This window comes from Prenolepis imparis, unplaced genomic scaffold (assembly GCF_030444845.1).
Source record: "Prenolepis imparis isolate NDT839.2.m4 unplaced genomic scaffold, iyPreImpa1.0 SCAF_51, whole genome shotgun sequence".
NCBI lineage: Eukaryota > Metazoa > Arthropoda > Insecta > Hymenoptera > Formicidae > Prenolepis > Prenolepis imparis.
Genome location: NW_028141209.1, coordinates 185362 through 199929, shown reverse-complemented (window position 1 = coordinate 199929; position 14568 = coordinate 185362). Strand labels below are relative to the sequence as shown.

The 14568-nt window shown below is 38.1% G+C and overlaps 2 protein-coding genes across 2 annotated transcripts; both read right to left on the bottom strand.

The window, feature by feature from the left end:
- Positions 1-7088: 7088 nt before the first annotated feature.
- On the bottom strand, positions 7089-8240 carry LOC145947182 (uncharacterized). Its single transcript, XM_083056974.1, has one exon. It carries the CDS (start codon positions 8238-8240, stop codon positions 7089-7091), a length of 1152 nt encoding a protein of 383 aa, XP_082913100.1.
- A 142-nt stretch (positions 8241-8382) lies between these two features.
- Positions 8383-9078, bottom strand: LOC145947181 (uncharacterized). Its single transcript, XM_083056973.1, has one exon. It carries the CDS (start codon positions 9076-9078, stop codon positions 8383-8385), a length of 696 nt encoding a protein of 231 aa, XP_082913099.1.
- Between the last annotated feature and the right edge of the window lie 5490 nt (positions 9079-14568).

The window sequence follows — 14568 nt, the reverse complement described above, 5'->3', positions numbered from 1 at the left end:
AATTATATATTGTATATATTACCACTAATTGTATATTTGTTTATCAGACGTATCACAGATATTTGTCGATATAAATGAAGCATCTGCTGATGAAGCATCTAGTGAAGTATCTACTGATATTTCAATAGAAGAAAAGGAAAAAAAGGAAATTTGAAAAAAAAGAAACAGAAAACAAAGTCGAAGAAAATTACACAAAATAAAGAAAAATAAAATACAATAAAAAAAATACAGAATATACAGAAAAAGAAGGATAAAGGTAAATTATGTTAATTACTTTTGATTATTAATATTTCTGTTTTATGTAAACATGAACTTCTTTAAAGAAAAATTATTAATAATATTTGAATTTAACACAGGAAGCAAACAGGTCTTAAATCCACGAAAAAAACAAAATATATATTCCAAAAACAAAGGTCTAATTTATCGTAAGTGCATGTATATCACAATAATTTCTATCAATGTGTATATTGACAATCAAAAGTTTTTTTCATTAGATATTCATACTTAAATAAGAATATTAGCTTAAACAAAATAAATATTTCAAAATTTAGATTTATCTTTTTCTCTCTTATATATACTTTTTGATTTCATATTATTTCAATATTATAACTATATTATAACTATATTAGAACTGTTCTATTTCTATATTATAATTATTTTTCTTTCATTTTTAATAGGAAATCACTCGGATAGTGACATATCAGATTATGTAATGAACACGAGCTCAAACAGCTCTAATGAGAGTATAGTCCATGGAAACAAAAAAAAGAAACAAAAAAATCAATCATATAACTATATGAGTAGATGTTATGTATATCAAAATCTACTTCATTAATTTTATATTATAAATTATATTTGCTTTGCAGCCCGTGAACCATATAAAAAGAAACAACGGTGGACAAATGAAGAGATAGCAGATGCAAAAGCTTATTTTTCAAATTATATACGTAAAGGAAAATTGCCACCGTTGCCAGAAATAGAAAATGTTAAAATGACATATAACATCTTAAAAGATAGAAAACCGGATGTGATAAAATCATGGATTCACAATCAATTTAAAGAAACTAAACTAAACTTTTAAGTAAAATGATATACCTTTATGATTTAACTTCGGTAAAACTAATTTTCATAAAATTTTTGTTTTTAAGTTTTTGTCATTGCATTCTAATTACTAAAATTCTCAATATTCAAGTATATTCGTTTTTTATGCAGTAATAAAGATTAAAACTACATTTAAAATAATCTTAATATTCTAATATCTTTTAAGTAAAGTAACATACATTTATCATATATTATATTTCATATAGTATTAAGTAATAAGATAGATAATTATTATATTTTTCAAGGTTAAAGAATTTTTAAACGACCAACTGGCTAGTGATAATGCGTTTATTTAAATATCGTTACGTTTCGACCCTATATCGGGTCCTCTTCAGACTGAATAACAAAGAAAAATTATGACTTATAGTCGTTGTATCTGTCTACGACATGAATTACATAATGATATGAGACAATATAACATATAATATCTATAACAAATAATACCTTACAATCCGCAAATTCTATAACTCTTTTGTGTCAGTATGTGAAATGACCGTACGTGAGTGGAAATTCCGTCATCATTTTACACTGTGACTAGATAAGTTTAACCTATGCTGGTATAAGTTAGAATGTTGAGATATGTGAAAGTGTTATAAACACTAACATAATACAAACATGACGATAACAATATTCATTAGTCAAGGATATTAAAATACGTTAAGAATAGTGTCATAAATAGCGTTCAAATTATCCGTATCCTTCTGCAAGTTAATAGCGTCTCTATGTTTTCTTATACAGATCATTTCGCTAATTTCTCTCTTTTTCAAATTACATTCGTTGTGTAAGATTGATACAGACGTCCAATCAAACTCATGATTTTGTGAAACTCTATGCTTACTAACTATGGAATGATTACTCTGGTGTTTCTTGATATCACTTCTATGTTCTTTTATGCGCGTTTCAAGATGTCGTTTTGTTTGCCCGATGTAACAAGACCCACAGTCATTACAAGAAATCTTATAGACAATATTCGTTCTTTTGTTAGGTTCAAGTTGATCCTTACCTTTTTTAATCAAAGTATCTTGTTTATTTGGTACTGTGTGTAAGATCTCTAAGCCGTAATTATTTAACGTTCGACAAATCTCCTCACTTAAGCCCTTAATATATGGAAAAACCACACACTTTGAGGAATCAAAACTTTTTTTAATATTTGTACGTTCCTCATTCATTGAGTATAGATATTTTAATCTTTTATTGATAATCGTATTATATAATTGTATAGGGTAACTATTATTAAATAAAATTTGTTTAATAGTCGAAATATTCTTAACATGAAAACGTTTATCAGAGAGTAAAATCGCTCTGTCTGTGAGATTAACTATAGTATTAATTTTGTATTTGTGTGGATGGCTAGAATAATAATTAATATATCTACCCGAAAAGGTTGGTTTTCTGTGCCAATTAGTGATAAGGTTATTATTGCATCTTATGACTTTAGTGTCCAGAAATTCGAGCCATTCTTTTCAAGCTCATACGTAAACTTTAATCTAGGATGATAGTTATTAAAACTATATAAAATCTCATTAATGCCATGCCTTGGAATGATTGCAAAGATGTCGTCTACATATCTGCAATAGATAGAAATCTTAAATGGTAGTGTTAAAAAGCACTGAGATTCAAGGTCATCCATGACCATGCCCGCAAGAACAGGAGAAAGAGGGGACCCCATCGGCATACCAAATATTTGTTCGTAAAACTCCCCGTTGAAACTAAAACTAGTGGAATCGATGATGAATTCCAACGCAAATAAAAATTGGTCAATGGAAAACCTAGTATGTTGTGAAATCAAGTTCCATCTATTTCTAATGGCCAAGATGACTAATATTATATTTTTATTTCTATGTTCTGCATTATTCCTGTAATTATTTGTATTATGTTTATAAATATTAATTATTAATATTTATAATTATTAATTTAATATTTATATACCTTTATGATTTAACTTCGGTAAAACTAATTTTCATAAAGTTTTTGTTTTTAAGTTTTTGTCATTGCATTCTAATTACTAAAATTCTCAATATTCAAGTATATTTGTTTTTTATGCAGTAATAAAGATTAAAACTACATTTAAAATAATCTTAATATCCTAATATCTTTTAAGTAAAGTAACATACATTTATCATATATTATATTTCATATAGTATTAAGTAATAAGATAAATAATTATTATATTTTTATTTCTATGTTCTGCATTATTCCTGTAATTATTTGTATTATGTTTATAAATATTAATTATTTATATTTATAATTATTAATTTAATATTTTGCATTGCATTACTGAATATACAAATATATGTTTGTTATTTTATAAAAGATTTTATAAAAGTTAATACTAAATAAAATTATATAATATGAAGAACTTGACAAGGAGAGTTTTTTTGCAATATTGAATATTATATATGTAATTCCTATTATAAATTTTATATTACAGCCATATTTTCTTATGTTTTAAGTTTTAAGGTGTAGCAAATTTATAGGCATTCTTGAATATACGAGCTTGTTTTGGGACCAGTAATTTTTTTTTAAATTTACAGTGCCAATCTATATAAATCTTAATTTTATACTAATACTATTATACTTTTAAAGATATTGCAATTATATTTTGATTATATAATTAGATATCAAGAGTTGAATTTTGGATTAAAACAATTTTAAGAATAATAATTAAAAATGATTAATTTTTTCTTCTCTCAATATTATAATGTATAATGTAATGATATTATACTGATTTTAATTTGAATGGATTTTTATTCTTATTTTATTAAAAATTTATATCAATTTTATATAGAAGGCTTCAGCTTCTACAGCATTCAGTTTTTTTTCATAACATTCTATTTTATCAAATTGATATATTCTTATGTTTAAAATATAGCAAGTTTATTTGCATTCTTGAACATACGGCATGTTCCGGAACTGATAAAAAATTTTTAAATATGTTTGTCATTGAATGAATGTCAAGTCCGACGGTCATCAACCACCTCCAGAGAAAGCACGGTGACCACGTTCCCGTCAAGGTGGCCGGATCAATCGTTGCTTTTGGAGGACGAACACACAGATTCCGGAAATGGCAGGCGAGAATGAGCACCACGGATTTTGTTTCTTATCACCATTTACTTTATTTATTTCACAAGGAAGAGTAAAGCTTATGGTTTGTCAAAGTTTAATCGCAGGATTTCGATCTTAACAAGGCTGGCCTCAGTGAACACTTGTCGGAGAAACGAGATTCGCGTCGGATTAGCCTTTATGCGCTTTGGAGACGACTACCACGTGTCTCACTATTGTCGATCGCGTGCGCCGCGTTGTGATACCTGTGCAATTTACGTGACCGCTTGGCGTTGCTCTTTTCGTGGGATAACGGAGCAGTTTTGGCATCGAGCGGTCGTCGCAAAACTCTATGATAAACGCCCTCACAAACTGAGATATTCTTTTGGTTTAATACGTAGCAAAAGACGACGTTTCGGACATACGTCCGCTAGCGTTCGTGATCACGTGTCGAGAGAGCGATCGCGGTACGTCTCGGTCGCTGTCGAACGCCGATCGCGGTCGCACGCGGAATTAAATTTCGATGAGTGTTGTCGATGATTGCCTCGCGATGTCGCATGGCGATTGACGCGTCGACCATACGATTTCCATCAATTGATGGAAATCGTATGGTCGACTCGTCAATCGCAATGACTCGAAATTACAGTACACTCAATTCTCTCACGCGACAATTTTTAAATGGCTAATCTTAAACATAACCGCCCGCTTCGGATTATTGAATCCGACGATTTGTATAATTGAGTATCGTGCAGGTGCGGCACCGCCCGCCATGACCAGATGCGTAACATAGAAGTATTAAATTATTTAATAGGAACATGAAACAATAAACAAAATTATCTTAAATGTATTACTTAGTACGAGTCTGGTTACCGGGATTAAGGTTCTGGTTTAGCGCGAATCGTATGACGTTGGTCTTGAAGTAGACCCCTATTGCGTTTGCAACGAAGGCGAAGCACTCTCTGAAGTGTTCGCGCATGGAGGTTCACCGCTCTCGTGATTGATATCCACTGGCAAGAAACACAACTTTGTAATGAGTCGCTTATAAACGGATCGCGCTGTTTTTACAGTTGCGATTTATCCCGTCGGGACCTGGATGACACGCTGTGATTCGTCCGAGTTCCCATTGACTTGGAGGAGTTAACGGGTTGTACAAGAGAACTATTCGTCCTATTTGCGCTAGTCGCTGAACGGTACGCCATTTTGGTCGTTGTTGGAGTGAATGCAGATAGTTGTTGAGCCAGGCCTTTCAGAAGCGGTCACGCAGCTGACTGAGTAACTGCCAGCGGGTGAGGCGATTTTCCTTTTCGTGGAGTAATGTTGGTTCGGGCACCGATTTAAACGCGGATCCAATTAAGAAATGTCCTGGAGTTAATGCTGTGTAATCTTCAACGTTATCCGAATTTGGTGCGATGGGACGAGAGTTGAGACATGCCTCAATTTGACAAAGCAAAGTCGCCATCTCCTCAAATGTTAACGTGTGTGTACCGATGACGCGTTTTAAGTGGTACTTGACGCTGCGTACCCCGGCTTCCCATAAACCGCAAAATGCGGAGCGGACGGGGGGAGAAAACGCCACACTACGGCGTCTTCCGATAATTTTGTTACGAGCGTCGGGTCTTTGATTGTTGCCTGCCAGGCCAATGAGAGCTCATGCTGAGCGCCTCGAAAAGTGGTCGCGTTATCGGAGTACATAAACTGGGGATGTCCCCTGCGGGCACAAAAGCGCTGATAAGTTGCTAGGAACGCAGCTGTCGTGCAATCGCTTACAAGCTCGAGATGTATGGCACGAGTGGCCATGCAGACAAATAATGCAATGTACGCCTTATGACTCTTTTGACCCCGTCCCGGAGCGTAGCGAATAAGGAGTGGTCCAGCGTAATCCACTCCGCAATGAATGAACGCGCGAAGCGAGGGACGCACGCGAAAAGAGGGTAAATCCGCCATTAATTCGGTAGCTGTTTCGGATCTGTACCGCGCACATCTTACACAAGAATGCACCACTGTTCGGATTATCGGCCGCGCGCGTAGCAACCAATAATCGCCTCGTAACAGTTACAACGTGAGCGATGGGCCTGCGTGTTGGGCTTGTAAATGAATAGCTTGCACAATCAATTTAACCAGGGGGTGTGACGCAATAATAATGGGATGTTTTGCCTCGTCTGAAAGCTCGGAGTATCGTAATCGTCCGCCTACACGAATTAACCCTTTTTCATCAATAAACGGAGCGAGCGCCGCCAATCGACTTCGTTTTGAAACGGCCTTATGCGATTGCAATCGGTGTTGTTCGTCGAAAAAGAGCTCTGTTTGGATAAATCGAAGCCAGTAAATTCGTGATTGAGAGAGCTCGGCTACGGAGAGCGCGATCGATGAAGCGAATAACGCCGAAGTGTTTACGCGAGATTGATTTTTTTGGCATTGTTTAATAAAGCGCATCATGTAGGCGGTAACGCGCAAAAGTTTTCGCCATGACGAATAGCATTTCGCGAGATCCCAGTCGTCGAGTGGAACGCTGTGATGGGCAACGAGGGACCTTATTTCGGCGAGGGTTTCCTGAGATTCCCCTGCGGCGACCGGCCAACGATCGGGAGACAGCAACAACCACTCCGATCCATTCCACCATAGAGAACAATGTTCCAAATCCGCGACTGACCGTCCGCGTGAGGCTAAATCGGCTGGATTTGTGGTCGTAGGAACATAATGCCAGATCGCGGCAAGAAGCTGTGTTTGGATTTCACTAACACGATTCGCTACAAAAGGTTTCCACTTTGCAGGATGATGTCGAATCCAAGCGAGAGTTATCATTGAATCTGTCCAACAGTGGCACGGAACACCTTTTAACGAGAGAATGTCTTGTATGTAAACCGCGCACTTAACTAGTAACAAGGTGGCTGATAACTCTAACCGTGGGATACTCATGAGTTTGAGAGGAGCGACTTTAGATTTTCCTAGCAGGTGCTTTTAACTGTTCCGTCTAGATTACAAATGCGTAAATAAATGACCGCGCCGTATGCTGAGACTGACGCGTCCGCGAATCCATGAAGTTCGCAATGAAGGTTTTCCGTTCCTTGTCCTGTCCAACGAGGAACTTGACTTTGACGCAACAGGGGGAGTTCGTCGCAATAAGCTTTCCACTGTTTTAGTAAATCGTCGGGCAGGTTATCATCCCAGTTACTGCCGTGTAGCCAAAGTCTTTGCATAATAATCTTAGCTGTGATTGTAACGGGCGTGACCCACCCAAGGGGATCATACATCCTTGCTATTGTAGAGAGAATGGTACGCTTGGTTGGTACGAGAGGTTGAGATATGAAGGTTTGAAAGCGGAAGGCGTCTCGTTCAGGATTCCAAGCAATACCTAGTATTTTGAGGTTTTCTTCTGAAAAGAGTTTATCGCTAGCTAATCCGTGATCAGTCAGATCAATATCACTAACTAGCGTTGGACAATTACTTGCCCATTTACGTAATTGGAAACCAGCTGTTTGAAGCAGCTGCGTCACTTGATTTCGAGTTTGGGTAACGAGCGGTTTGTCATCAGCGCCGAACAAACAATCGACATAGATATTTTCTTGAAGTGCGGGGATAGCTAGAGGGAAACGCCTACCCTCGTCCTGCGCAAGTTGATCTAACACCTTAAGAGCTAGGTAAGGTGCACATGCGGTTCCATAAGTTACTGTCCGCAGACGGTACTCCTTGACGACCTCGTCCTCGGGAAATTGCCATAGGATGCGTTGATAATCTGTGTCGCGTGTATCCACCTGAATTTGGCGATACATTTTTGCTATGTCGGCGGTGTATACATAGCGATGTTGACGCCAGCGGAAGAGGATTGCTACAATATCTTGTTGCAATTTTGGACCTATCAATAAGTGATCATTCAATGAAAGACCGTTAGTTGTTTTATGAGACGCGTTGAAGACAACGCGTAATCGAGTTGTAGAGCTTGTATCGCTAACGACTGAGTGGTGGGGAATATAGACGACTTGTGAAGCGCTAGACTCGTCCGATGAGACCTGCGTCATGTGACCAAGATGATAATATTCGCGTAAGAAAGTATGATAGTCGTTTGCTTGATTAGGATGTCGTTTTAGCTTGTTTGCCATTGAACGGAATAATTGCATAGCGGAAGCTTTTGACTCTCCGATGTCGATCGGAGGACCCCGTTTGAACGGGAGTCTTACAATATATCTGCCGGAAGAGTCGCGTGTATGTGTCGTTTGAAAGTGCTTTTCGCATTGTTTTTCTTCAGTAGTGAGGACAAAAAGGAGGTTCTTCAACTTCCCAAAACTGCCGCAATTGCGTTGACAGGTCGTCAGACGCACAGCAGTGATGCGCTGTTAAAACGCGCTGAGATGAAACGTCTAATAAGGTTGGTCCGGATAAAATCCAGCCGAAGATTGTGTTCTGAGCGACAGGTTCATTTAAGGCGCGACGACGAACTCCTTCTAGCAAGGTGGATCCATACAAATCCGCACCAACGATAATATCAATTTTATCGGTACTAGAGGGAGTGTGATCAGCAAGTTCCAATCCTTTCAGATAGTCTAACGATTGAGTACTATTCGCTCTTGGGGGTATATACGTTGTGAGTGATCTCAGGACAAGCGTGGAGGCGGAATACGACGGATCTCGTCCTGAGCGCGACGAAAGAGTGACGCCTACCGCATGCTGGGTCGCAATCGAGGCGCCTCCGACCCCGGATATCGCAATCGAAACGTGGTTTCTCTTTAAGCGTAATCGCTGTGCTAAACGCTCCGTTACTAATGTAACTGCTGAACCTTGATCGAGCAGAGCGCGAAACGTACCATATCGTCCGTCGGAACTACTTACTCTAATCCACGCGGTGGCTAACAAAATACCGGAATTGCTTACGCGTGAATCTGAGAGCAAATGCGAAGTGACTTTATTTTCTTCCGCAGGTTTACCTTCAGTAGGTATCATTGAATTTGTATCAGATAGAGACGGTCGAGCGTCATCGTGCAATAAAGTGTGGTGTGACTTTTGGCACAGCCGACATAAATATTTACTAGGACATTCCTTTCGCAAGTGTTTGCTGCTTAGACAATTAAAGCAACGACGCAGTTTGTTTACAAACTCGCGTCGTTGACTGATTGATTTAGTTTTGAAGTCTGTGCAGGCGGACAATACGTGAGGTTGTTTACAAATCGGACATTTCGTGGTAATTGCGACGTGACTTTGTACAACCGCTTTGTTATTGATTTTTCGTTGAGGAAGAGTGAATGGTAAAATGTTTTCGAGAGCTCGAATTCTCGCGCCGCGAGAAATTCATCAAGGTTTTCGTACGATGGATAATCAGCGGCGTTGCCTAGATGCAACTCCCACGCTTTACGAGTTGTTTTATCTAAACGTTGAGATATAAGGTAAACTAAGAAGTCATTCCAATAATCGACTGGTCGACCGAGGTTCCGCAGTGCTTGAATGGTCATTGAGGTCTTATCACGCAAGGTGGTCAGCTCCGATGCTGACTCCGTCGTAATGCTCGGCATTAAATGCAACGCGTTTATATATTCGTGGACGAGCCGGCGTTGATTATCATATCGTGATGATAAGATTCTCCACGCGACCTTAACATTAGCTTCCGTAATTGGTAAAGTCTTAACTAAATCGCTCGCTTCGCTTTTCAAGCATGACAAGAGGTAATGCATCCGCGTAATGTCGGACAAATCGACATTATTAAGCACTACGAACGTGAAGTGGTCTCGAAACGTCTCCCACTCGATGAATTCGCCACTGAACTTGGGGAGGGTGATGCGGGGAAGAGACGGCGCGGCACGTGCTTCTGTGGTTGTTGAAGTGCTGCGATTTGAACCGTCTTGTGATGAACCTTGAGCTGGATGAGTTAGTTGTTGAAGGCGGTCCGCCATGTAATCCAAGGCTTCGAAAAAGAGCTCCTCGCAATCCAAAAACTGTTCCTCGGTAAAATACGTATTCTTGCTCCGAAGCTCTGGGGTCGATGAAGCAAGAAGTTGTGCATGATTTTGTTCACTCTTACTAAAAGACGTTTTTAACAATATCATACGTTGTTCTACCGCAGCAGCGGATAATTTTGCCTTACCGATCTTCTTAAAATTAATTAAAGCACGCTCAATAGAATTCATAATAGCTAGCTGTTTTTCGATGAGTTCCTCCATCTTGTGACGATGTAATCGAACCCTCGTTACCTTGTAGAATCGTTAACTCGAGCGAACGGAAATCTTGGCGCAAGTCTGGTCTTCAACACGACCGGAAATTCTTGCTTGATTTAAGGAGGATTATCTTGTCGACCCGGAGAATCTTCCCTTTACAGCGGCGGATATCTTCTGCCAGACTCGCCGCGTCGCGTTCTCTCAAATTAGATAAGCACACAATTATTAGAAAGTGATCCGAAACTCGGTTAAGAAGTGGGTACTCAACTCACCGTAGAAATTTATCCGGCTCGAAGGACCAATTTTATGTTCGTCATTGAATGAATGTCAAGTCCGACGGTCATCAACCACCTCCAGAGAAAGCACGTTCCCGTCAAGGTGGCCGGATCAATCGTTGCTTTTGGAGGACGAACACACAGATTCCGGAAATGGCAGGCGAGAATAAGCACCACGGATTTTGTTTCTTATCATCGTTCACTTTATTTATTTCACAAGGAAGAGTAAAGCTTATGGTTTGTCAAAGTTTAATCGCAGGATTTCGATCGTAACAAGGCTTGCCTCAGTGAACACTTGTCGGAGAAACGAGATTCGCGTTGGATTAGCCTTTATGCGCTTTGGAGACGACTACCACGTGTCTCACTATTGTCAATCGCATGCCGCGTTGTGATACCTGTGCAATTTACGTGACCGCTTGGCGTTGCTCTTTTCGTGGGATAACGGAGCAGTTTTGGCATCGAGCGGTCGTCGCAAAACTCTATGATAAACGCCCTCACAAACTGAGATATTCTTTTGGTTTAATACGTAGCAAAAGACGACGTTTCGGACATACGTCCGCTAGCGTTCGTGATCACGTGTCGAGAGAGCGATCGCGGTACGTCTCTGTCGCTGTCGAACGCCGATCGCGGTCGCACGCGGAATTAAATTTCGATGGGTGTTGTCGATAATTGCCTCGCGATGTCGCGATCCATCAATTGATGGAAATCGTATGGTCGACTCGTCAATCGCAATGACTCGAAATTGCAGTACACTCAATTCTCTCACGTGACAATTTTTAAATAGCTTATCTTAAACAAAATATATTGTACCTTTCTTTATATTTTTCTATATAAATCTCAATTCTAAACATATAAATACTACTTTGAAAGATCATTTCAATTATATAAGTAAATATTAAAAACTAATCTTTGGATTGACCTTTGATTGAAATTGTTAAAAATTATTAGTCTGAAAGTTTGGTTCTCTTCTCTCTCGGTATTATGTATAATGATATTTTTGATTTTGCTTTTAATTAGATTTTTATTATTTTTCATTGAAACGATATCATTTTTATTTAAAAAAAGCAGCTGTTGAACCTAAAATTGAGATTTTTCTCTATATAATTCTATCGTCACTACTCCTGTGTTTTACGATGTAGCAAAATATGTATCCTTGAATATATGGCATGTTCCGGGACCGTTAAATTTTTTTTAAATCGAGATGCCTATCTTTCTATATAAATCTTAATTCTAAACAAATAAATACTACTTTGAAAGATATTTCAATTATATAATTATATGTTAAGAGTTAGTCTCTGTATTAAAACGATTTGAAGATTATTTTAATTATTATTTATAGTTAGATTAATAATTTATTATTAGTTAATTTGTTTCTCTTTCTCTCATATATTTTCTTAACAAATCAACAATTTTAGTTTGACTAAATTTTCATTATTTGTATCCTTCTATATATATAACTCTTATTTCTAGTAAAATCAATGGAGGCCTCGTTTGAGCTAAATAATTTTTTATTAAAACATGATATTTTATTTTAATATAGCTTTTGTAAACTTCTCAATCTTTTAAGGTTTTCTCATATTATGCTGAACATCTCAAATATGTTTGTTTTTTTATAAAAGTTTTTATAAAAGTTAAAATAAATAAAATTATATAATATGTGTGAGTGTGGACTCTCTCTCTCTCTCTCTCTCTCTCTCTCTCTCTCTCTCTCTCTCTCTCTCTCTCTCCCCCTCTCCCTCTTCCTCTCTCTCTCTCTCTCTCTCTCTCTCTCTCTCTCTCTCTCTCTCTCTCTCTCTCTCTCTCTCTCTCTCTCTCTCTCTCTCTCTCTCCCCCTCTCCCTCTTCCTCTCCCTCTCCCTCTCCCTCTCCCTCTCCTTCTCTCTCTCTCTTGTTCGAATTGTTCAATATTGAATATTATATATTTAATCCGTATTATAATTTTTATATTACAACGATATATTGTGTTTTAAAGGTGTTGTGTGCCTCGAGCAAGGCACTGGGGTTGCGCCGAATTAAGGATGAGGATCCTCGGGTCGTGCAGGACTTCGTAGGAAGTTAGGAGTGTTGTACTCTTTTCTTTCTCTTAAAATACACTTTTATTTCTGATTAAATTTGGTTTTCACTTTATTTCTCGTTATTTCTTTAATTAAATATTCGCGTAACATTCAAGGTTTGGCTAGCGAGCGTTTATTAGTAATTCTTCTTAATGATTCAGATTTTTATTAGTGAGTCTCGTCCTGATGTTCCGGATTCTTATTAGCGACTCCGTCTTGGTGTTTAGGAGTTTTATTCGAGACTGCCTTCGCGGGCGGGCTCTCCGTCTTATATCTTCTTTTGTTCTTTGATTTTCAACGGGCGAGGCCCTTGGAAACAAGTCCCCGATTGGTTAATAATATTCACGCGTTTTTGGTCTAAATGCAAGCGAAGCAGGTCGAAGTCCCTGGCCTTCACTTGCAGCTCGCGATTTCCGTGCTTCGTGCGTGTTTCGCTGCGTTAGCGTTTTCGTTCGACGAGCGCTTGGCTAGAGCGCTCGTTTATAAGTAAAAATGTTTTATAATATTCTTATTCCTAATAATTACTGGTTATAGTTCGGGCTATAACATCCCTCCCCCATAAAAAAAAGAAAAACGGAGGTACGAAGTTTTTCGCTTTCTTATCTTATTTTTGTTAAGATTATTTCTAATGCTACGTACAGTTATAATTCCCGTTTACATTATAGTATTATAATCGTTTCTTATTTCTAAAATCTAGTACTTTGGCTTTGTTAATTCTAAGCGATGCTGCAGCGTTGCAGATTAATAGTGTGAGTGTCCTGTGATAATATATTAAGTGTTAATTTTATCTTTAATGGTTTTGGTTCGCAATTTTTATTATCAGGTGAAGTAAGTATTAGTTTTCTATAACTAGTTTTAGTCTATTCGCATGCATGTACACTGCTTTTCTTCCCTTTTTTACTATGTAGTTCACGTTGGAGTTCTTTTTTGGTAATTACGTTGACGGGCGAGGTGTCGGCGCGCGTGTTTGAGTCATGAGTGTCGCCCGTGTGTATTGTATATATTTTGTGTGCGTTATCTTCACATATGTCTTCTACGGTTACGAGCGGCGTACTAATCTCTACCGTTTCATCGGTCATATTAATTATACTGACGGGGCACACAAAATTTTTTGGTTTTACCAGGCTTCGTCCGATATATATTCCCGGTGCTGTTTCTTCGGCCTTTATCACGCCTATCTTATTACGATTCGTTGCCGCTTGTATTATTGTTTCGCTACGCGGTTTTAATTGAATTTTATTGTACGGTCGTAATTTTAATATGGCATTTCCTATTTGAATCTCCTGTTTTTTGTAATCGCACGCGACTTGTTTTTGTAGAAAATCCATTCCTATGATCCCTTCGTATTCCATTGGGAAGTCGTCCTTTACGACATAAATGGCGTGTTTGATTTTTCGGCTGCCTAGGTCGATAGTCGCGTAAAATTTTCCTATTGTTCGCGCTTTATGCCCGGTTATGCCGATCAAAGTAATTTTGTCGTTATATATCTCTGTTTTGCCTTTTAAATGTTTGACCTTTATTAGAGAGACAGTAGCTCCAGTGTCGTAGAGCATGTTAATTTTGCCGTTCTTTACTTCGCATATAGGTAGAGTTATCAAGTTCAGGCTTGCTGCTCCACGAGACATTTGTCGCACGTGTGTTACCTGATATTCTATCGCGCGTGTCTTTTTATTCTTTTCTTCTTGCTGTTCTTCCTCGTCACTGCTATACTCGGATTCGGTATTTCTTTTTCGCGATTGCGGTTTCTTACGGTTTTCAATTTTATTAATGCTTCGCGATTTTTTATTATCGGTTCCCTTATCGCGGTCCGGTGTATTTGTTTCCGGCCTTCCATTTAAAGTCCAACACTCGTCGCGATTATGTCCGCGTTTTTTGCAATAATTGCAGAATTTCTCTACGGTATTTGCGCGAGGGGGCTTGTCCGGTTTGGGGAGTGCGTATGTACTGTTGCGGCAAT

Excerpts from the sequence above, each read along its gene's own strand:
- LOC145947182 (XM_083056974.1), bottom strand. The coding sequence starts at position 8,240 with ATGGCAAACAAGCTAAAACGACATCCTAATCAAGCAAACGACTATCAT.
- LOC145947181 (XM_083056973.1), bottom strand. The coding sequence starts at position 9,078 with ATGATACCTACTGAAGGTAAACCTGCGGAAGAAAATAAAGTCACTTCG.